The 22,924-nt window shown below is 39.4% G+C and overlaps 1 protein-coding gene across 3 annotated transcripts in view; it reads left to right on the top strand.

Moving 5' to 3' along the window:
* The window catches only part of TTC8 (tetratricopeptide repeat domain 8), a 51,612-nt gene extending 29,276 nt beyond the window's left edge, over window positions 1-22,336 (top strand). Inside the window, exons 8-14 of one of the 3 annotated variants that reach the window (XM_026515481.3) lie at window positions 3,560-3,647; window positions 5,836-5,946; window positions 13,154-13,293; window positions 14,642-14,816; window positions 15,105-15,227; window positions 18,174-18,257; window positions 21,483-22,336. In XM_026515481.3, the coding sequence (XP_026371266.1) occupies window positions 3,560-3,647; window positions 5,836-5,946; window positions 13,154-13,293; window positions 14,642-14,816; window positions 15,105-15,227; window positions 18,174-18,257; window positions 21,483-21,599 (838 nt within the window). In that variant the 3' untranslated portion in view covers window positions 21,600-22,336. The remainder of the gene's footprint in view (window positions 1-3,559; window positions 3,648-5,835; window positions 5,947-13,153; window positions 13,294-14,641; window positions 14,817-15,104; window positions 15,228-18,173; window positions 18,258-21,482) is intronic. The other 2 variants (XM_026515482.3, XM_044390007.3) reach the window with 2 other exon arrangements.
* Window positions 22,337-22,924: the final 588 nt, after the last annotated feature.

Below are 22,924 nucleotides of genomic sequence, written 5' to 3'. Positions count from 1 at the left end.
AATTCACTTAATGTTTAAACACATTTTGGGGGGGAGGGAGAGTGCACACGTAAGTGGAGGTTGGGCAGAGGGTGAGACTCTTCAAGCAGACTTCCCGCTGAGCATGGAGGCCCACACAGGGCTCGATCCCATGATCCTGAGATCATGACCTGAGCCGAAATCAAGAGTCAGACATCTGACTGAGCCACCCAGACGTCCGTAAACACATTTTTAAGCAAATTGAGAGGTCAGAAAAGTTGTAATTAATTTTATGAATATTATATAGCAGCTGGTAACTGAGATCTAACACTTGTTGCCTGGTATTAAAATGCATTTGGAGCATTTGGAAAATAGAGACAAGCAGGCAGTTTTATTTTATAAATACAAATACATCTTTTAGTATTCAAAACAGGGTAGACCAGCTACTGTAAGCATCCTTTAGTACTTATAAACTTTACTTATCAAACACTGAGGAAAAGGAAATATATAAATGGAATAAAAAGGATGCTTGTTCCCTTTTGGTTGAAATTAAGACTACTTTCCACTTACATATTTTACATAGAACTTAAATGTTTTTTCTGCTATTAGGCTGAGGAAGTATTTTCTAGTAAAAGGTAATCTCATAGCATTATACCATTAAACTTTTATGAATATAATTTCTGAAGGCCAGCTTGAAATCTTGAGCTTCTAAACAAAACCTGAAGAAATCTTTAATAATTAAAGAAAAGCACAGTTTGGATTCCTTCTGCCATCTGTATAAGATGGCATGTAAATGAGTGTACCTTGCCATATTAATCAGTTCTCCTCTGTCCCTTAATAGCTTCTCATCTTTAGTACGTGCCCAGCACTCCTGCATTCACTGACTCGCTAAGATAGTTAATGAGCCAGGTACAAGAGTTACAAGTATTTATTAGATAGTCCTTCCTTCAGATGGTTTACAGTCCACTGGGGGAGGGAGGACAGTAAACAATCCTAAGCATGGCTCCCACTGTGATAGAAGCAAGCATGGAAAGCTCGGAGACGAGCTCCTAAGTTGGACTGGAGAGGTCAAGGATGGATTACCAGCAGATGGAGCTCCAACTGACTTGTGTCTCTTTGCCCCTGACCAGTAAATTCTGCCCGTTCTTTGTCTACAGTAGTTCCCCTACTACCCCACTCCCACTCCAATGCCTGACTTCTGACTTTCAGTTTGTTTGAATTGTTCCATTAGCTTCTTACCTGGGTTCTCTGCCCCCCAATCCTTTTTATGTACTGCCGTCAGAATAACTTGGATTCTTTGGTTAATCTCCACTACGTCTAGGAAGAAGTCTGGATCTTAAGTGTGGCATATCTGATCTTGTCCCAGTCCATGCTTGCCCCTCTCACTCCCTTCTCCCATTACTTACTGTCTGCTTCCTTTCAGTTAAACCAAATAGCTTGGCATCCCCTTCCATGCGGTGCACTCTGCTGTGTGCCTGTGCTGATAGTCTGCTTCCATCTGAGATGTTTCCCCACCCCCTCCCCACCCTGTCGCACTCTCAAAGTCTTGCCTGTCACTTCCTCCCTGAAACCATCTTGGTTCACTCCGCCTCTGTGCTCTCAAAGCATGTTTTTTTTTTCTTATTGGCCATAATACGATTCCATTTTTATTTGTGAACATGTTTTGTTCAATTCTTATTGGTGCCTTCAGTTCATGGTTGTGATCTTCATTTTTGTATCACAAAATGTGCATGCAGTTGGTGCTTGACAATATTTATTGAATTAAATTGGAGAGAAGAAGTTGGCGGTTGGTGGGGTTATCTTGGGACTTGGGACTCTCTGATATTGGCCTGTATTCATGAACTTGACTGGTTTTTTCCTTATTCCTAGGCTTGCTTTATATATGGCCCACTTAACTTCCTTTGCAGAAGAACCCATGTGGTTATTCCTTTTTGATAGTACTAGAAGAAGTTATCTCTGGAGGATGTAGTAGTAAAAAAAAAAAATGTATGACCCATCCTTCCTTTCTTTGGTTTCCAGGGTAGCTAAGTGACTTTGACTCCTCTTTTGTTTTTGTTTTTTTAATTTGTTTATCTTTCCATCACCATTATTTAAAAAAAATCTATTTGTTTTCATACTCTTGTTTTATATGTATCTTATAGGATTATATTGTAATCCCTTTTAAATCATTTTTGGGAAGAGACACATTAGATAAAAATATACAGACTCTCATGGATAATTAAGTGTGGCTGAACTTTAGCCACATGCTTAAGATTTGAATGTTCAGCTGAAGCTCTGTAGAGAACTATGCTGTTTTTCAGAGAACTTGAGAGTTCTCTGGTAACATTTTGTGAACACTCCTGGTAAAAGTTGTGGGAGCTTTGAAGTGGGGGGGAGGGGCTTCTGCCATTTCACACATTCCAACTTTAGGGCAGTTTTGGGGGGTCCCTTTTTTTTAATGATTTTTTATTATGTTAGTCACCACACAGTACATCCCCGGTTTCCGATGTAAAGCTTGATGATTCATTAGTTGCGTGTAACACCCAGGGCACCATGCAATACGTGCCCTCCTTACTACCCATCACCGGTCTATCCCATTCCCCCACCCCCCTCCCCTCTGAGGCCCTCCGTTTGTTTCTCATAGTCCATAGTCTCTCATGGTTCATTCTGGGGGGGTCCCTTTTAACCCCATTCATCCACATCTTCCCACAGCTGTTCGTGTGTAGGCACCCAAGTGCTCGAGGCTTAGACAACCCAGGTAGAAGGTCAGAGCTCCGAAGGAAAGCAGCACAGCAGAACATCCTGTGAAATATTCATTTCGCAAAGTGGAAGCATCCTCAAGTGCCTAAGCAGCTCGTAACTGGCTAGGGATGAGTAGTTAGGAGAACGCCCGACAGATCTAGAAGAGGCTGAAGTGTGCCTTAATGACTGATTGAGCTTTAATGCTCTAATGATTGATTCCGTAGGAATAAAATGTTCCCTGGGCAGAAGAAACGGGGCTGATACCAGGACGGTTCTAGTTAGGCAAGGAACAAATCTCAAATTTGTAGACCAGGACAATCTGTATCGGATATGAAGATAAAAAAGGAAAATGTTTTAGAATCACAAAATGGTATAACTATATCACTCAAGTGGCAATTACTACTTACATCAAAACTGTTTAAAAACGGCTTCAAAAATGGGCCTTTGTCTCAGAGTAGACAATGTTTTCAAAGAAATGCCATCCGTAAGTTCTTCCAATAAAATGGAGACCCGAAAGCATTTACCCCGGTCACTGGCCGCACGTCCAGCTGATTCTAAGCTCTTTGGGTGGTAAACTGATGTGCCGTGGCTCGCTGGCAGCTGTCAGTCCTGCTGTGTCTAGGCTTCAGACAGACGTTCGACACACCGCAGGACGGCTGCCTAGACAGTGAATATGGGAAATAGGCAACTTGGTGCTCAACTCTACAAACACAAAGCTGATAATGATTTGTCTGTGTGTATGATATTACCTTCTTTAGTACACGCTCACTCTTACAGATAGAAATGTGATTTGTCTCTATTCATATCCTCAGTGTGTGAATAAATGCCATAGTGTTTATTTTTAAGTTGAACGTCTAATTTTTAAAATGGCTGTTCTTAGGTTAGGAATGTATCGTGAAGCAGAAAAACAGTTTAAATCGGCCCTGAAGCAGCAGGAAATGGTAGATACATTTCTCTACTTGGCAAAAGTGAGTAAGTATTCTTAACTGGAGTGAAATCTGTCTTCTCAAAATAAATGTTCAAATTCTGGCCAATAGATACGGAGAGTTGCCGGTTTCTTCAGGAATAGTTGGCAAGTTAATGTGCTCAGACTTATTTTTCTTTATAGCAAGTGGAAAAGTGAGAACATATGGAGGGTAGCTGTCTCAAGGAAATTATTGCCATGAAAAATAAGAAAACCCCTTTGAAAGATTGCCCATTAGAGCAGAAGAAACTGCCACGGGCTTATTACCACCTCCACGGGTAACGGGCTCCGGAGAGGTCTTCTTATCTACAGCATGCCGGTCTCCCACCTAAGGAGACTGTAGAGAACCAGAATTGTTTTATGTAGATCCTCGGCTTCTTGGCTTTGCCATAATAACAAAGACAACAGTTCTCCTTGATTGAACACTTTTTCAGGAGAAGGTATTATATCTGGTCTGTTCCACCCACAGGTGAATTTAAGCCTCATAGCAACCCCACAAGGTAGGTTTTAACATTTCCTTTGTACTCTTATGTCAGTGGAGACTTGAAGAGGCTAAGTAGGTTTTTCAGGGTCACTTGGCTGTTCAGAGCCAGCATTCCATCGCAGGTCTTCCTCCTCGCTGCCCCATCCTGCTCCCCACAGCCACAGCGGAAGTGAAGGGCCACCAAAATTTTCAGTCTTGGGAAAAGTTACTTCTTGGCCCTCGCCAGGGCTACTTGAAACATTTGGTGAAGTGCTGGTTAGGACATCATCTTGTTGGATCTTGACGAATTTTTTAAAATTGAAAAGTGTGCAAAAGGAGGTTGAAAGAAGAGCTATAAAAGGAAGTGCCACTACTTCCTAAATATGGTTTTAAGAATTTGCACACTAAAAGGAAACAAAATGAAAGTTACACTATATAAACTTACAGTGCTAAATAATCTTGATCTATTTACCGTAATTTTCAGAGAGGTTTGAAATTAGGTCCACCTTCTGTACTTTATATATTAAACCTAGAATTCTTAAGTTTCTAAGCATCACAGCTGACTTTTAAACTTTTCTGATACCTTGAAATTAAAATTCAGGTCACACTATTTGTCATCTTCTTAACTGATAATCACTTGCCAGGTGGTTAAAAAAAATGTGCTTTTTAACTATTGTTGAATACATGGTTTGACATATTTTTCCATAAATTAATTTGCTTAAGTCTATTATTGCCTACATGACTATATAAAAGTAAAATTTACTTATTTTCTTTAATATATGAAAGAATAATTGCTATGTAATAGAGATCAATCTGATTTAGGAACAATATTACTTTTGAAAATATTAGATTGTTAATTTTTAAAAAATTAAATATTTTATATTCCTTGGTATATTAAATTATTTATTGTATTTTAAAAAGCAGCTCAACAGTGTTTTATAAAGTAAAAGTTGAAGTATTTTCATCCATAGCTCTCCCTTTAATCTCATACTTTAGCATTAAACACTATAAACAGTTTTTCTGTGTATCCATTTGGGCCTTCTTCCAAGCACAGTCTATTTGGAAAGCAACAGAGTGTCCAATATCATGAAGAAAAAATGTCATCATCTTATGTTTCCATGCCTAAAACTGTAATTCCCTATTTTAGAAATTCCTACAAAGGGTATGAGTTATTTATGCTAATGTTCTCATTGCTCATTAGGTGGAAGCCATCAAGTGCTAACTTTCTCAACTCCCTGACCCCATTCCTTACAAACCTGTTCCTCTATTTCTGAGGGCCCTTTCCCAAAACCAGCTTCTCTTCAGGGCTCTCCACTGCTGCTCTTTCTCAGACCTTCTTGTTCCTTGCTCCTCTCCTCCTTCTCCTGCGTCTCCAACCTCCATCTCATAATTGGTTCCTTTGTGCGTGCTTATAGACATAACTCCCGTCTGTTCTATCCTAAAAAGACTTTCCCTCATTCCTTTCTTACTAAGTCACTGCTCAGTCTCTGAGGCAATAGCAAGCCCACAAGGAGGTTTTGTTGAAGGAATAAATGAATGAATGCTTCATATACGACATGTGAAGATAAGACTATAACATCACCATTGAAAATTAATCCATGTTTCTGACAACTTTTTACTTGTAATATCTAGGAGATAATCTGTTACTAAGCTATAGTTATAAACTTGTCATAACAAATACTGTTATTTTAAGAACCAGTACTTTTATTGAAATGTATCTTGGTTTTAGGTTTATATCTCATTGGATCAACCAGTGACAGCTTTAAATCTTTTCAAACAAGGCTTAGATAAGTTTCCAGGAGAAGTAACCCTACTTTGTGGAATTGCCAGGATCTATGAGGTAAGGCTTATATTACTCAAAAAGTTGATGTGAAATTGAGGTTGTGTCACTAAAGTAAGGTCATAGGCCCTTGGGATCCTAGCAAGGAGAACAATTTGTAAAATTATGATTACTGGCCTATGGTTTACTAACAGAGTAAGAGATTTTAGTGTATGCATTTAGTCAAACAAAGTTTTTATTATGATGTATTTCAAACATATAGAAGAGTAAGGAGTGTAGTATGAAATAGGGTTTAAATGAGTTTCCCACTCTAGATAGCTATTTGTCCAGCACGTCGATCGATCCTTCTCCCAAGGTCTGTAGTGTCAAATATCAACTTTTTTTCTATATATGGTAGATGTGTTTTGGGGGCTTTCTGTTCTGTTGGTCTGTTTGTCTATCCTTGTACCAGTATTATACCATCTTAATTATTGCAGCCTCAAATTCTACTTGGTATGGCTCTTTATCTTTATTAGGAAAGTTTTGTCTATTTTGGACTTTTACTTATTCTTACAAATTTGAGAATCATGTTGTCAAATTCCATGGAAAGCCCCACTGAGATATCCCCCGGCTGCCTAATTACTATAGCTTTTCAGTAATTCCTTATCTCAAGTTGGACAAATTCTACCACCTACTCTTCTTCACAGCTGGCTATTTTTGGTCCTTTGCTTTTCCATATTGATTTTAGGATTGACTTATCAAGAACCAATAAAAATCAAAACAACTCCTACAGGCATATTGATTGGGATTGCTTTGAATATATGAATGATGGGGGTGGAGGACTGCCTTTCTTCCCACTCTCCATCATGGTAAAATTCTCCATTTATTTAGTTCTTCTTCAATTAATATTTTGTAATTATCTCCATTTTGAAGGTGTTATATTGGGGGTCCCCCAAACCACCCTGAGTTTCAGTGATTTATTAGAAGGACTCAGGACCCGGCATTCAGTGGTACTCAACGGCTAAGATTTATACCCCAAGGCTATAAAGCAAACTCAGTAAAGGGAAAAGGCACATGGGTCAAAGTTCAGAGGAAATCAGACACACAAGCTTCTAGGAGTTGTCCCCTGGTGGAATCACACAGGACACACTTGATTCTTCCAACAAGGTGTGACAACATATGTGAAGCATTGCCTGTCAGGGAAGCTCATGAGAGACTTGGTACTCGAGATGACTACTGGGGGTTGGTCGTATGGGCACCTTCTGCCTTCCGTTTCCCAGCGTTCCAGACTCGAAGCCATGAGGCAGGTATTCATGCACCACATCAGGTCTATGCACCACACTGGTTGCACAAAAAGTTTAGGTGTGTGAGCCCCTCTTATCCTTTGAGGGAAGTTTTATATCAATATAGAGAACCCACTAAGTTCTCAGATGCCAGTCAGCCAGGGACCAACCTTACAAGCAGGCCTTTCTAGGAATAGCAGTTTCAGGCCTGTTACACTCTTTCCTGCATAGATCCATCCCTAGGTATAACTGTGGATGGAATCCTTTTTTTCTGTTGTATTTTCTATTTGAGTATTTCTGGTAAGTAGGAATACATTAATTTTTTGAAGTTCATTTGATACTAGAAAACAGGCCTAATACTGGGCCGCCTGGGTGGCTCAGTCAGTTAAGCATCTGCCTTCAGCTCACGTCATGATGCCGGAGTCCTGGGATTGAGCCCCACGTTGGGCTCCCTGCTCAGCAGAGTCTGCTTCTCCCTCTCCCTTTGCCCCTCTCTCCTGCTCATGCTCTTTCTCTCAAATAAATACATTTTAAAAATCTTTAAAAAGAAAAGAAAGAAAAGAAAATAGCCTAATACTTTTTTGAAGTTTTAATACCTATCCGTAAATTCTCTTAGATTTTTCTAAGTAAATAAAATAGTTATCATCTGCAAACATAGTTTCATCTCTTTGTCTCAATTATTTTGCCACTTAATAAAAAAATCTTATTGTTTAGGACTTCCAGTACAATACTGACAAGAAGCATCTCTATCCTCTCTTAAATTCCTTGAAATTCTAGGTACAATATTTTAAAATTATTTTGTTAGGAAAAGAGTGGAAGATATTAATAGTTGCTATATCTGGGTAATAGTATATGAATGACTTTTATTTTCTTTTTCATACTTTCTGTATTTTCCAGATTTTCTGTCATGAACATGCATTACTTTTAAAATGAAAAACAAATTTTATTTTTAAATTGTCTAGAAATACTGTTTCCCCTTTTGAAATATAATTCTGATAAACACATAAGTAGAAGGCTTTGATTATTCAATAAAAATAAAATACTGTATTCTTATCTCTGTATCTGTCCTTGTGTGACCCTAAATTGAACATGAACAAAATTTTGACCAAGAAGTTTAAGAAATAGAATTGATTTTTGAGAGCAGTGGTATTCATGCAGACCAGTGACTACCTCAATACAATCAGAGCTCTCTGACCTTTAAGCTCCGCCTTCTGCCCATTTCAGTCCTTCTACCCTTCTTCTCAGGCAGGAAGTACTGGCAGAAAGAGCTAGACATCTATGGTTGCTGGTTGGAAGAATTCCTGCCAAGCCTCTGTTATAGTCACTGTTGCTCTGGCTGGGACAGGGAGTAGACCCTTAACCAGCTCCCTTCATCCTTCCATGCTCAGGGTCTGACCATATCCTTTTTTTTTTTTAAACAATTTTAACATTTATTAACCTTAAAATGCCATCTTTAAGATGATTGTCAGTAGTTATATGAAAAAATTTTACTTGTAAGACCCTATTGAACAAAATATATTCATCAGAAAAATACCAATGGCATAATATAAGAATATTATGAAACTGATTAAAGTACATTAATATTTACCAAGAATAATTATTCTGATGATGCCATTTTTGAAGTTCAGATAATAGATATAAATAAATTTTTTCTTTCTGTACACTGATATTCTTATTTGGTTAGAAATAATTTCATTTTTTTATTTATTATTAACATATAATGTATTATTTGTTTCGGGGTACAGGTCTGTGATTCATCAGTCTTACACAATACACAGCGCTCACCACAACACATACCCTCCCCAGTAGGACCATACCCTTTTATAAGTCTTCAGGGGAAGGTTTGGGGAGAAAAGTAGAATAGGAGTTGGCTCTCAAAGTGGAGAAGAAAGCATCCAAGTTGTGGGGACAATTTATCATGCACAGAAAGCATGACCCAGAACTAAGCGCAAATTTAAAATAGTGAGATGCAGTATTTCCCCTTGAACCTAACAGTTAATTTCCCTTGTGCCAAAGTTTACCATACAAAGACAGATTTCCAGTGTATTCTTTTTTCTCGTTATGTGACAGTGCGTTTGGAGTTAATTAGTAAAGCTTGTCCCTTAGCATTGCAGCCTACACTACATATGCCTTAGGGATTTTTGTGTGTACATCAGACTTTTCCCTGGAGGGGTCCTCTTCCTTTATGTTCTTTTTATTTATCACTTTCATTTTGATCTTGTATCTTTCCAGTGTTTTCCTATTTTAACACGAACATGTTGTGCTGCCTGTTGTTCATTGCTTCTTGTTTAAAATGATTTGTTCTTGCTAAATTTGTTTGGTTGTGGTTTTAATTGTTCTTGAGGAATTCTGTTTTTCCATTCAAAAGGCAGGTCTCTGTTTGAACTCTTTGTTGAAGATATTTGAAATTAGAAATGTTATGCTAGGAAATATCATTCTGGTGTTCCTTGAGGTTTACGGTGTGTAAAAATGACTTCGGGAGTGGTTGAGAAGGGCGGCCTGTCCTCTGCCTACTGAATCAGATGTGCTGGAGGCAGGATTTAGGCAATTGTTTGTATGTTTGAGCTCACTAGGTGTTTCCGGTGTATACCAGAGTTTGAGAACCACTGCAACATTCACCTCAAGTTATTTGCAATTTTATTTTAAATAACTTAAATCAAATTATAGTTAGTATTTTGTGAATTCGTTCCAAAATAACCACTATCAACATCACTTAAATCGAATTATACTTAGTATTTTGTGAATTCGTTCCAAAATAACCACTATCGACATCACTGGTTATTTATATACTTGAGATGACATTTATATATTTGAAAATACTTTTTAAATCTACATTAACAAAATTCATGCTAGAGTTACTATAAAGAATTCTGATGCAGGAATAGATTAAAGGAGCAAAATAGAGTATGTATGTTCATACATATGACAGTTTACAACGTTATAAAGACTGCCTATTAAACCAATTGGATTATTGAATTATTTAAAAAATAGAGCTGGAGGAATAATGATTTCTTATACTAAAATAATCTATTACTGCCAGATGACTCAAAGATTTAAAACCATGAAAGTTCCAGGAAAAAAGACACAGATGAATTATTTGTATAAACTTGGAATGGGAATACCTAAGTGTGATAGAAAGCTGAAAGCCATAATAGAAAAGATTGAATTTGAGAAGATAAAAGTTAAATTTTCTATAGTTAAATAAGTTTTCTATATAGTTAAATTTTCTGTAAAAGCAAATAGAAATAAAACCAAAACAGTGTAAAATATCCAACAGGGAAAATATTTGCCATACCTGAAACAGACAAAAGACTACTTTTAATTTCCTCAGTCTATACATTGCTTAAAAGTTGCTGAATTTCAGGTGGTTTCCCAATTGGTGGGAGAATTACACACACACACACACACACACACACACACACACACACACACAAACGTGCATGCACACAAACTTACAGGTTCTCATTTAGTCAAGATTGTAAACCCATATGGAAACAAGGTGTTTCCTTAGAGCAGTTGTGGGTCAAAATCATGGTGTGGCTTTTGCCTAGGCCCTTGTTTTCCTACTGGCCTGCCTCGTGGCTGCTGAGCCTCTTCATGAAAGTAAAATCACCCCAGAGGTGAGACAATAGCCAGTTCCAGCTACAGTGTGTCTACACCACTGACCCATCTGGAAGAACTTAAACCATCTATACTTCTCCTCTGAAGGAAATGTTTATAAACACCAGGACTTCCTGGATTTTGAACTTAAGTCTTATCGGCAGACTCGTTTAATCTGGAAGGAGAAACAGAGTCAGTGCCCAGGGATCTCTGAGCCACATGTCTGCCTCCAGCTTTCCTGTATCCAGGAGGCCAGTTTCCCACCCAAACCCCCATAACACAAGCCACAAGTAAAAGGACAAAAGGTAGAATAGGAAAATGGGCAAAGGACATGAATCGGCAGTTCACAGGAAATATAAATATGTGGTGTATGAAATGCCTAACCTCAGTCATAATTAAAGAAATAAAAACTAAAATGAGATGCCTTTTTCGACTTAATCGGGTTGACAGAGATGGAGAAGTTCCATGACATGGAGGGTTGTCAAGGTTGTGGAGGAACATACCCCACGTATGAACACTGGTGCTGTGAGTATATGTTGGCACAACCCATCTGGAGGCTGTTTGCGATTACTGATGAGATTTCCAAGCCTGCATACTCTTTGGCCCAGCAATTTCACTTGTAGGAATTTTCCTTAAGGATGTTTTCATACAAGTTCAGAAAGATCTGTGCAAGGATGATTTTATAGTATTTTTTTATAACAACAACAACAACTAAAAAAACGGAAACGAACACTTCATCAAAAAGGGACTGGTTAAATAAACTGGGGTCTATGTATTGAAGGAAAACTATGCAGCAATAAAAAAGTAACGGGGTAGGACCCTTTGTACTGATATGGAAAGAGTCAAGATACTGAGAGTAAAAAACAATGAACCGTGAATCAGAATGTATACACATGTATGTGTACATATATGCACAAAATTTCTTGAAAAATACTCAAACTATTCACAGTACCTCTGGCTGGATTTGGGGAGGGAACTTTTACTTTTCATTTTATAACCTTTTGCGGTGTTTAAATTTATTTAACATAAGCACATATTTTACAATAACACGTTTAAAAAAACTACATGTGAGGTTGCCAAAAACATAAATTAGTTTCAGTCTAAAATTTCTCAAGATTACATAAATTAATTATGTGCCCATCAATCAAGTGTACAGACATTCCAAGGTAATTTTATAGAACTGAAAGCCTTGAAACAATTACCCATTCAGGCTGGAGTCTTTTTGCAATCGTGTCCCTCCCAAATTAGTATGTTGAAACCCTAACCCCCAGTGTGATGGTATTTAGAGATGAGGCCTTTCGAGATAATTAGGTTGAGATGTGGTCATGCGGCCCTCATGGTGGGATTAATGCCCTTAATAGAAGAGACACCAGAGTGTGCTGGTGCTCGCTCTGCCATATGAGGATGCAGTGAGAAGGTGGCCTTTTGTAAGCCAGTGAGAGTCCTCACTAGATCCCAACCATGCTGGCACCTTGAACTTGGACTTACAGCCTCCAGAACTGTGGACAATGAAGTTCTGTTGTTTAAGCCCCTAGTTTATGGCATTTTGGTACAGCAGCCCGAGCAGACTCATACACCAAGTTTGGCAACGGTGACATGAAGCCTTGCACTGTGGGGTGTTGTTGCCCTGGAAACCAGAAAAGTCATATTCACGGGGACCCAGCTGCCCAGGGCCATTAGTTTCAGAGGTCAGGTTGCTGCATCGGTGTGGAGATTATTCTTTGGAAGGACAACATCTTAGTCTGCTCAGGCTGCTGTAACAAAATACTGTAAATTGGGAGGCTTAAAGGACATAAATTTATTTCTCATAATTCTGGAGGCTGGGAAGTCTCAGATCAAAGTGCTTTCCAACTTATTTCCTAGTGAGGGCCCTTGTCCTGGTCTGCAGATAGACACCTATCTATACCCTCACATGGTAGCGAGAGAGATCATCTCTCTGGTGTGTCTTTTTTTTTTTTTTTTAAGATTGTATTTATTTGAGAGAGAGAGCAAGAGAGCCAGCCCAAGGGGGGGGGGGCAGAGGAAGAGGGAGAAGCAGGCTCCCCACTGAGCAGGGAGCCAGACGCAGGCTCAATCCCAGGACCCTGAGATCTGACCTGAGCTAAAGGCAGGTGCTTAACTGACTGAGCCACCCCAGGCGCCCCTCTCCTTGCCTTTCTTCACATCAGTTATACATGCCTGACATTATATTACCTATTTGTTCATTTGCTTGTCTTCCTTACCAGTGTACCCTCCTTCAGGACAGCAGTTTTGTCTTTTTGTTCATATTGTGTCCTCAGGGCCTAGAACACGGTCTGGCACATGGTAGGCTCTCAATATTTGTTGAGTGAATTAACATCAATCAGCCAGAAGAAAAATAATTTCTTGGCACTGAAGTATTGCTCTTCTGTCTTGATGGAGAATAGGAAATGAACAATATTTCATCAGCAGCAGAATACTACAAAGAAGTTTTGAAACAGGACAATACTCATGTGGAAGCCATTGCGTGCATTGGCAGCAACCACTTTTACTCTGATCAACCAGAAATAGCGCTCCGGTTTTACAGGTGGGCTTTACACTCTCTTCATAGAACTTTCCTGTGAAATATCGGTGCAACAGCAGTAAAGATGGCGTGAAAATGTAGACAGACAGTATATGGGCCATGTGTGTAGGAGACTAAACATTCAAGCACCCAGAGGTTTTATGAGCAAGTGACATCTGATCATTTGAAAATGTGCAGATATTTGGCATCTTGCAGAAACATACCTGGATGATTGAGTTTTTAACGCCACGCCATTGTATGAGTTAGCCATTTTGTTGCCAACGAGTAACTGTTGAATAGTTCCTGGAAACACTTCTCCCCATCACTGCTTCCCTTAATACCACCACGTAGCACATAAAGACCCTGAAGCTGAAATACTGACGAGATTTGCAAAGAGCAGTGGGTACCACGTTCCCGAGCCCTGACGAGGACCTGAAACAGGTTCCCCTGTTCTGTGAAGTATTGTCAACTCTTGTCCAAATAATTTGTCAAAGCCTAAATAAGTTCTGGTCTCTGGTTCTCTTTCGAACACAATCTTATTTTATCCTACAGATGGCTTCTGAGATTAATTTTTAAATTTTGATTCTTCTTCTGCCCTTAGGTAATTTACAAGGAGGTAACTGGCCACTGACAAGAGTTCTTTCCAAATAGACGTCAGCCACATAAAATATGATAAAATCAATGCTGTTTTAGGCACAGGCAGCAGCCTCTACTCTCCCACCCCCAAAATGGGTCATGGGTTCCTCAGGGTTGCCGAGGTGGATTTTCATTTGCTTATTTGAACTGTCTTGTCCTTTGGGGTTAGTGATGCCTAGAAACAAATGGATTTTTGAGCTCTAGCATGAGAGCTAAGTAGATAAAGTCGGGATTGCACTGATGGCCTTGCCTTACTTCATAGAAACTCACCGGAAGGTCAGTAGACACAGCTAAACCACAAAATACTACAGATAACCAAAACCAAGAGTCAGTTTAGCTGAAAACTTGAGGGTAAATCCTACAGGCAGCCCTCAAATGAGAAGATCTCAGGGGTTTACGGACTGGCACCAAACCTTTATGAAGCAAAATGTTGTGGGTTTTACCTAAGTGCCTCTCTTGTATCTTGGTTCTCTAACAGAGTTTTTTGGGGGAAAAGAAATTATGTAAGTTGATTCTGACCTTGCCTCTGGACACATTGCCCATGACTAGTACACTTAAAAAAGACATGCTTTTGTATTTGCTTGGACATTTTTTTTTATTTCCTATAATACTATCTATTTTTTGGGGATGTTAAAAATTACAAAACATTCATTTCTAACTTTGTAAAAAAAAAAATAGGTCTTACTATTTATCAGGTTGGCCTAACACCAAAATGTGTGTGCTCTTTTTCAAAAAGGCGACTCCTGCAGATGGGTGTTTATAACTGCCAGCTGTTTAACAATCTGGGGCTCTGCTGCTTCTATGCCCAGCAGTATGATATGACTCTGACCTCGTTTGAACGTGCCCTCGCTCTGGCTGAAAACGAAGAAGAGGCAGCTGATGTCTGGTACAACCTGGGCCACGTAGCTGTGGTAGGTTGTTTCTCTGATGTGATTTCTGGTGTAGAAAAGGTAGCCACCGTTGGAAGAAGTGTTCGGGGATCCAGGTTTGGTCACGGTCTTCCCTAGCAATGTAGCAATTTCCGAGAGTCACCCTAGAACTCATTTTCTCAGGTTAACTCCTCGTACACACAATTCACACTTGATTGTGATCGGTACTTGTTGCTTGGTAGCAGAAGAGACTTACACGAGGCAAGAAGGGAGGAGATGGGGGGCGGAAGCAAATGGATCTGTGTGCGAATACACTGTTTTCTTTTCAAGGGTATAGGAGATATGAACTTGGCCCGTCAGTGCTTCAGGCTCGCTCTGGTCAACAACAACCACCACGCCGAGGCCTACAACAACCTGGCCGTGCTGGAGATGCGGAAGGGCCACGTCGAGCAGGTCAGTGAACTACTGTGGCACAGTGCACAGTCTGCTTTCCTCAAAGAAGAGCTGTCAGGCGTAGCTATCTTTACATGCTGCAGTTTATTTGTTTTTTAAAAATTTATTTATTTGAGAGAGAGAGAGCAGGTGTGGGAAGGGACGGAGGGAGAGAGACTCCCAAGCAGACTCCCCGCTGAGCACGGAGCCTAGGCTCTATCCCAGGACCCTGAGATCGCGACCTGAGCCAAAATCAAGAATTGGATGCTTAACCCCCTGTGCCACCCAGGCACTCCTACATGCTGCAGTTGAAAAATGAGCTTGAGAGTCTCACTGGCCTGGATTTGAATCCCAGCTCTGTCACATATTAGTGATGTGACCTTGGACAAGTTACTTAACCTTTCTGTTTTCTCTTACCCTTGGTTTTATCAGGACAAATCTATACCTCCCTAGTCTTCCCTGCCTTAGTGAACTGTTGCACCGTTCCCAGTCCCCCACCCACCAGCTAGGTGCTCCAGCCAAAATCCTAGGAGCCACCCTTGAAACCTCTCTGTCCCGGCTGCCTCGCGCTGCCACCCCATGCCCCATCGCGTTTGGCAGGCCCTGCCAGTTTTATCTCCAAGCCCCATTCCGGACCTGACCACTCTTGCCCCTCTATGCCACCCTTCTCTGGACTGCCCTCCCCGCTTTCCTGGACTCTGCGACAACAGTCTTCTCACTGGTCTTTTTGTCTCCACTTACGTCAGCAAGTAATTGTATCCTATAACACGTCATCCTCACAACAGCGGAAGGGATTTTTTTTAAAAACGAGAATGATTTCATCACTGCTTCATTCAGCATCCTCCAAAGTCTTGCTTGGAATGAAGTGTGGATTCAGGTCTTGACCTACAGGGTCCCACGTAACCCGGCCTCTGGCTCCCCCTCAGACCACATCTTTCCCCATCTCTCCCTCCACACCGACTTCGGGCTTCCGGACACACCAGCCGCCTCGCTGCTCTGCACATACTCTGTGCCTGTGTCTACTCACAGCCTTTGGAATGTTCGTTCAGATCCTGCACTGACTCTTCTTTTCGTCAGTCGGGTCTTAGCTTAATCACACCTCCTAAGAAAGGTCAGCTCAGACATCAGTCTACAGGAGCCCTCAGGCACTGTCACATCGCCTACTATTTTTTTCTTCACAATACTTATGTTATCAGATACGTTCATATTTATATGTAGAATGTAGCACGGCAGCCACATGAAAATAGGGACCTTCTTTGTCTTCTAACTGCTATATTTTCAGCTCAGAAACGGTGGCTGGCATGTGGTAGGTACTGGGTATTTGTGAAGTGAACGGACAGCATATAAAGTGGGGTAAGAGCAGTACCGGAAGGTGTTCTGTGAGGATGAGCGGATTATGCGTGGAGAGCACTGGGCGTGGCGGCCTCGTACTGAGCACACGGGAGATGCTTAGTAAATTATATTTAAAAAGTTTAAAGTGCTAAACACACTCATACAATACTAGTGACACTCAAGGCTAGATATGTACTACATTCCAGACTTGAAGGTGAAGAAACAGGGACTCGAGGAAGGTAAGTACTTTACCTGCCGATACAGTGTTCACCTCCCACCTGGTCTGCTAAGCACCGTGATGAACTTGTAACACAAGAGAAGAGACGTCCTTGGCTGTTGCCTTTATTTCATAAATTCCCCCAAATAAGATGGGTTTGTATTTTGTAAACAATAACTACAGAGGACTCTTGAGCAGCACAGAATTGGGGTGCTGACCCCCCATGTAGTTGAAAATTCAAGTATTACTTTTGAACCCCCCAAAACTACTAAGAACCCACTGTTGACTAGAAGCCTTAGCAAGAATGTGCACAATTAACACATATTTTATGTCATATGTACTATATACTGTATTCTACAATAAAGTAAGCTCGAGAAAATAAGATGTGATTAAGAAAATCATAAGGAAGAGAAAATACATTAGTAGTACTGTATTTATTGAAAAAAACCCCACGCCTAAGTGGACCCGTGCAGTTCAAACCTCTGTTGTTCAAGGGTCAGCCGTACTCTAAAATGGGAACCTTACCTATGTCCGTATGCAACAAGTGCTTTTGTGATTTTCTCTGTTCCCATGTTGGTGATTTTGTTTCCGACTTACTACAGTTTCTCTACTATACAACTGATTTGAAAGATTTTGGTGAAAGTTTTCATACTAACCTCTATTTTATTATTAAAAATTATACCTCTTTTAAAAGAAAAATAGCTAATTGTAAAACAAAACAAAACAAAAAATATCTATCAAACTGCTATTTTCCATTAAAAAAAAAAAAAAGATACACAGATTTGTCCACAGGTCATGGATGGAGGTTTTGGGTTTAGTTACAAATTGGAGGGATGGTCAGCAGTTTGGAATGGTGAGTTTGTGGTCCTAACAATCCTTTGAGCCTATAGGGGATGCAAATTTTGGTTTTTGAGAGAACAGAAAGCTCGTCATTTTCAGTCGCATTCATTTCGAGGTCAGCAGTGTAGTAAGTACTCCTCACTGTCTTCCAGAACCTGGGGCTTGGAAATTTACTGCGGGTTTATTTTTTATTTTTTTGTTGTAGCGTTAGAGAGCAGGTAATTAGAAGCTTAAGAAATCAATCAACAGCAATAAAAACTAGGTTAATAAGACTTTTTTTTAGCATCATATTGAAATATAAACTTTACAAGAGCTGTGGTTCTTGACTTTAAATCTACTCTTTTCATATTTTCAGTTTTATCATTAATTTGGCAAAATGTAAATATTAACTGTATTTCAGTAAGTCATATTTCACAAGGAATGTCATCTGTATTTATCACAGGATCACATTTATGAAGTTCCTATCTTGGGTAAAGGATTCTTTTACTAACAAAACAAAACACATCACAAATACAGTACTGACAGATGCTCATATACCTTTGGTTTTCTTCCCCCCCCCCCCTTTTTTTTAAATACAGGCAAGAGCACTGTTACAAACTGCATCATCTTTAGCACCCCATATGTACGAGCCACATTTTAACTTTGCAACGGTCTCTGATAAGGTATTCTCTTTATCAATTCATCATTCGATCTGTTTCTTTTTCTTTCCTGGTTTTATTTATTTATTTTTTTTTTATTAATAATGATTTTTTATTATATTATGTTAGTCACCATACAGTACATCCCCGGTTTTCGATGTAAGGCTCGATGATTCATTAGTTGTGTATAACACCCAGTGCACCATGCAATATGTGCCCTCCTTACTACCCATCACCGGTCTATCCCATTCCCCCACCCCCCTCCCCTCTGTAGCCCCCAGTTTGTTTCTCATATTCCATAGTCTCTCATGTTTCATTCCCCCTTCTGATTACCCCCCCTTTCTTTATCCCTTTCTTCCCCTACTGATCATTCTAGTTCTTATGTTCCATAGATGAGAGAAATCATATGATAGTTGTCTTTCTCTGCTTGACTTATTTCACTAAGCATTATCTCCTCCAGTGCCGTCCATGTTGTAGCAAATGTTGAGAACTCATTCTTTCTGATTGCTGAGTAATATTCCATTGTATATATGGACCACAACTTCTTAATCCAGTCATCTGTTGCAGGGCATCTCGGCTCCTTCCACGATTTAGCTATTGTGGACATTGCTGCTATGAACATTGGGGTGCATATGGCCCTTCTCTTCACTACGTCTGTATCTTTGGGGTAAACACCCAGTAGTGCAATGGCTGGATCATAGGGTAGCTCAATTTTTAACTTTTTAAGGGACCTCCACACGGTTTTCCAGAGTGGCTGTACCAACTTGCATTCCCACCAACAATGTAGGAGGGATCCCCTTTCTCCACATCCTCTCCAACAATTGTTGTTTCTTGCCTTGTCTATTTTTGCCATTCTAACTGGCGTAAGGTGGTATCTCAGTGTGGTTTTGATTTGAATTTCCTTGATGGCTAATGATTTTGAACATTTTTTCATGTGTCTGTTAGCCATTTGTATGTCTTCATTGGAAAAGTGTCTGTTCATATCTTCTGCCCATTTTTTGATTTGTTTATTTGTTTCTCGTGTATTGAGTTTGAGAAGTTCTTTGTAGATCTTGGATACCAGTCCTTTATCTGTAGTGTCATTTGCAAATATATTCTCCCATTCCGTGGGCTGCCTCTTAGTTTTTCTGACTGTTTCCTTGGATGTGCAGAAACTTTTAATCTTGATGAAGTCCCATAAATTCATTTTATCTTTTGTTTCTCTTGCCTTTGGGGATGTGTCATGTCTTTCCTGGTTTTAAAAAAAGTACAGATAAATAAGGAAATTCTAATAATGTTTTGAAAGAAATGATTTTTTAAGTATTGTATACATCTGTCTTTCCCAAGGGACAGTTTTAAAGAAATTTATCACTGACTATGGACTAAACTTAATATTACAGATTGCATTATAGATTGTTATCAATTACAGAATTCTTTTATTTTTAAAATATGACATTTAGTCATGAAAAAATACTCATTACGTAACTCCTGGTTGAGGAAGGATTTGGTAATTGGCTTTTATAGCAAAGAAATCTTGTATTTTGTTATAGACCATGTTGCCATCAAAGCTCTGGCATACTTACATCGAAAACCGGGGATGTACTGTATGGTGACTAACATAATAAAAAATCATTATTAAAAAAAAAAAAAAAAAAAGCTCTGGCATAATTGTTACAAGATTAGGGATAGGAGTGAAAGCTATCTTAGCCGTGAACAATGTGGGAAAAATACAACTGTTAATACTGTGTTACAAGTCAGTAAATATTCGAGAACTAAAAGGAATCATGCCATTTTCAATAATATGAACAACAAATAAAAGTATCTAATAATAACTAACTTCTACTGAGAAATCTTCCTTTAACATAGAAAGTGAGTTTGAAGGGTAAGGAAATGGCTAAAAGTGTTTGCTGATGTAAAGACTCTATAGACCAGAAGACATTACGAAAATGTCATTTTTCAAAGCACAAACATGAAGCTATCCTCACTTTCATTTCTGCTTTGGAACTAAGCTGTCATTCCTACATTGTCATTTTTGAGGGCTTGTCAAGTGCCAGCCACTGTTCCAGGGGCTCTGCACACCCTCTCTGATTCTCCCAACACCTGTCATGTTGGTGTCCCTCACCTTCCTGACTCATTTTTTCATACAACTGATGTTTCATTATTAAGCCCCTGCTATTACCTGGCACTGTAGTAGGCACAGAGAGTGTTAGCAGGGAATAAAACAAAACCTCTGCCTCGTGCAGCTTACATTCTAATGGAACCCAAGGCTGGTCGAGCCTGAAAGACTCCCCTAGAGTCCCATGGCCATGGCAGGGTCAGAATTTATACCCAGCACCCAATGATGCCCATGTGTTTTCCACTGCCCGCTACTGCCATCTACTTAAACCACAGGCTTGATAACTTTCTTTCACTTTATCACATTTTAATAATATGTAACTCAAATGAGATATTTCTCTAAGCAAAAGGCTCTATTTTCCATAAAAGAAAATGGTATGTTAAAAAGAAATGCTGTGAGTTTTAAAAAAGGAAATTTATGTTTTTAACATGTATTACATGTTTCAAAAAAAATCCTGCCGGAATTGAATTACCTAGGTTTTTTGTATGTGCACACACTAAAAGGCTCTTGCTTTTTATAAATGGATGCATGAATCCAGATCTATTCAGAAGGATCCAGATACTGTGGGCTTTTCTTTGGGACTGGACTTTGACATCAGCCTTATTGAAAATCAGAGATACCCTTAATAAACTTCCAAAGCCAGATATCTTCCCCCACATTACTCTGCTAGCTCCGTTTAAAATCTCCCTGAGCATGTTATTGTATCTTATATAAAATCGTTTTTGCTTGAATTTTCTGTCTGAAAGATAATGCCCTAGCCAAAATAGGTCTTTATGGTACATTACAAATAGTTGTCCTAAGGGTAAACAGAGCTGGCTGTTGTAGTATGCAAATGTTATTTTATTTTCATAATACTACCTATGACAGGAAAAGAAGACAAGGTTTATGAATTCATAACTAGACAGCTGTAATGGAGCAGAAATTATTTGTATAATTGGTTATTTTATTTTTCTCATATTTTTCAAGATTGAATTGTAATCTAGGTGAAAGATTTCTAAAATCAAAGTGGCATAATCAAGCAATTTAACCCTTAAAAACCCTTTGATTTTCTACAGTGTACAGATAGTACATCATTTTTTTTTTTTTTTTTTTTTTACTTTCTTACTCATTTTTCCTGGTCTCATTCTGTGGTCTTACTCTGGCATTTCTTACAGATTGGGGATCTACAGAGAAGCTATATTGCTGCTCAGAAGTCGGAAGCAGCATTTCCAGACCATGTGGACACCCAGCATTTAATTAAACAGCTAAAGCAGCATTTTGCGATGCTCTGATGTCCCACAGACCAAGTATATTCTCACGAGGGGGCATTACACAAGGGAAAAAGCAGTGTGCTTGTATATTTGGATATACAAACCTGTGCTTGATATTAGTGAAGAGGATGTAAGGGAGTTTACACAAGAATTTATAATGCAAACTTTATAATAATAACTTGTATAATATTAAAACATTTTCATGAATTTCCTCAAATTTTTATAAATGCATATTTTTAATGTTGTTAAGCTGGCCATTAGCTAACGTAACTTCAGAGGTCTGAAATCTGCCATTAAAACTGCACTTTTAGGGCTAAAATTGTGTGTATTCATCCCAGTTAGAGATTTTAGAGCTTAAAATCTGTATTTAAAACTATTTATCAAATGCTTTGTAAGAGACTATACATTTTCTTACATATTATGCTTTAAAACAAATCAGTGTGTAATGCACCATCATTCTGTCATTTTTCATGAGTTTTTATTTTAGGCATCTCGGGTAAAACAAGTTTTTTTAGAAGTCCAGTAACCTTAGAAATGAAGTCATCAGGGGCGCCTGGGTGGCACAGCGGTTAAGCCTCTGCCTTCGGCTCAGGGCGTGATCCCAGCATTCTGGGATCGAGCCCCACATCAGGCTCCTCCGCTATGAGCCTGCTTCTTCCTCTCCCACTCCCTCTGCTTGTGTTCCCTCTCTCGCTGGCTGTCTCTATCTCTGTCAAATAAATAAATAAAATCTTTAAAAAAAAAAAAAAAAAAAGAAATGAAGTCATCATTTTCATTTTACTTGATGTACCACCAAATTTATATTTTCCTGAGAAGCTGTTTATGAAATATCACGTTGTCGGCACAAGAATATCAGGATTAGAAATGGAGCCACAGGCCCAGAGCCCCACCCGCAGTCAGCCCCAAGAAGGTTAGGCCAGATCCCAGGACCATGCACTGCAAAATCCCGGAAAGGCTCTTGAACTCGTCTCTCCCAGATTTAGTGGAATTCTCATCAATGTGTTCATACAAGGAAATGTGTCACAGGGACAAAGCCACTTAAAGTCAGATTTTGGACTCTGGGACCCCTCTGTGTTATTTTTCAGTTTCTAATGTCATGAAAACTATTTTACGGATACTTGTTCCTGGTCAGATTTGTATCAGTAGTATTCCTCAGCTGACAGAGCAAAACGATGGGAATTCGAGGAATTATGACCCATCAGAGGCCGGCAGGGGCTTCAGAGGGTGCGTAGATGAAGGTCTTTGCGGCACAGAAGAACAGAGCAAGCCAGCGTCACACTGCTGGGTGGTGGGGACAGTCACGACTGGAACCCAAGACCCTGTTCTTGTGCTTTGCCTTTTCCCGC

The sequence above is a fragment of the Ursus arctos genome, unplaced genomic scaffold (assembly GCF_023065955.2).
Source record: "Ursus arctos isolate Adak ecotype North America unplaced genomic scaffold, UrsArc2.0 scaffold_25, whole genome shotgun sequence".
Taxonomy (NCBI): Eukaryota; Metazoa; Chordata; class Mammalia; order Carnivora; family Ursidae; genus Ursus; species Ursus arctos.
This window is presented reverse-complemented; position numbering and strand designations above follow the sequence as displayed.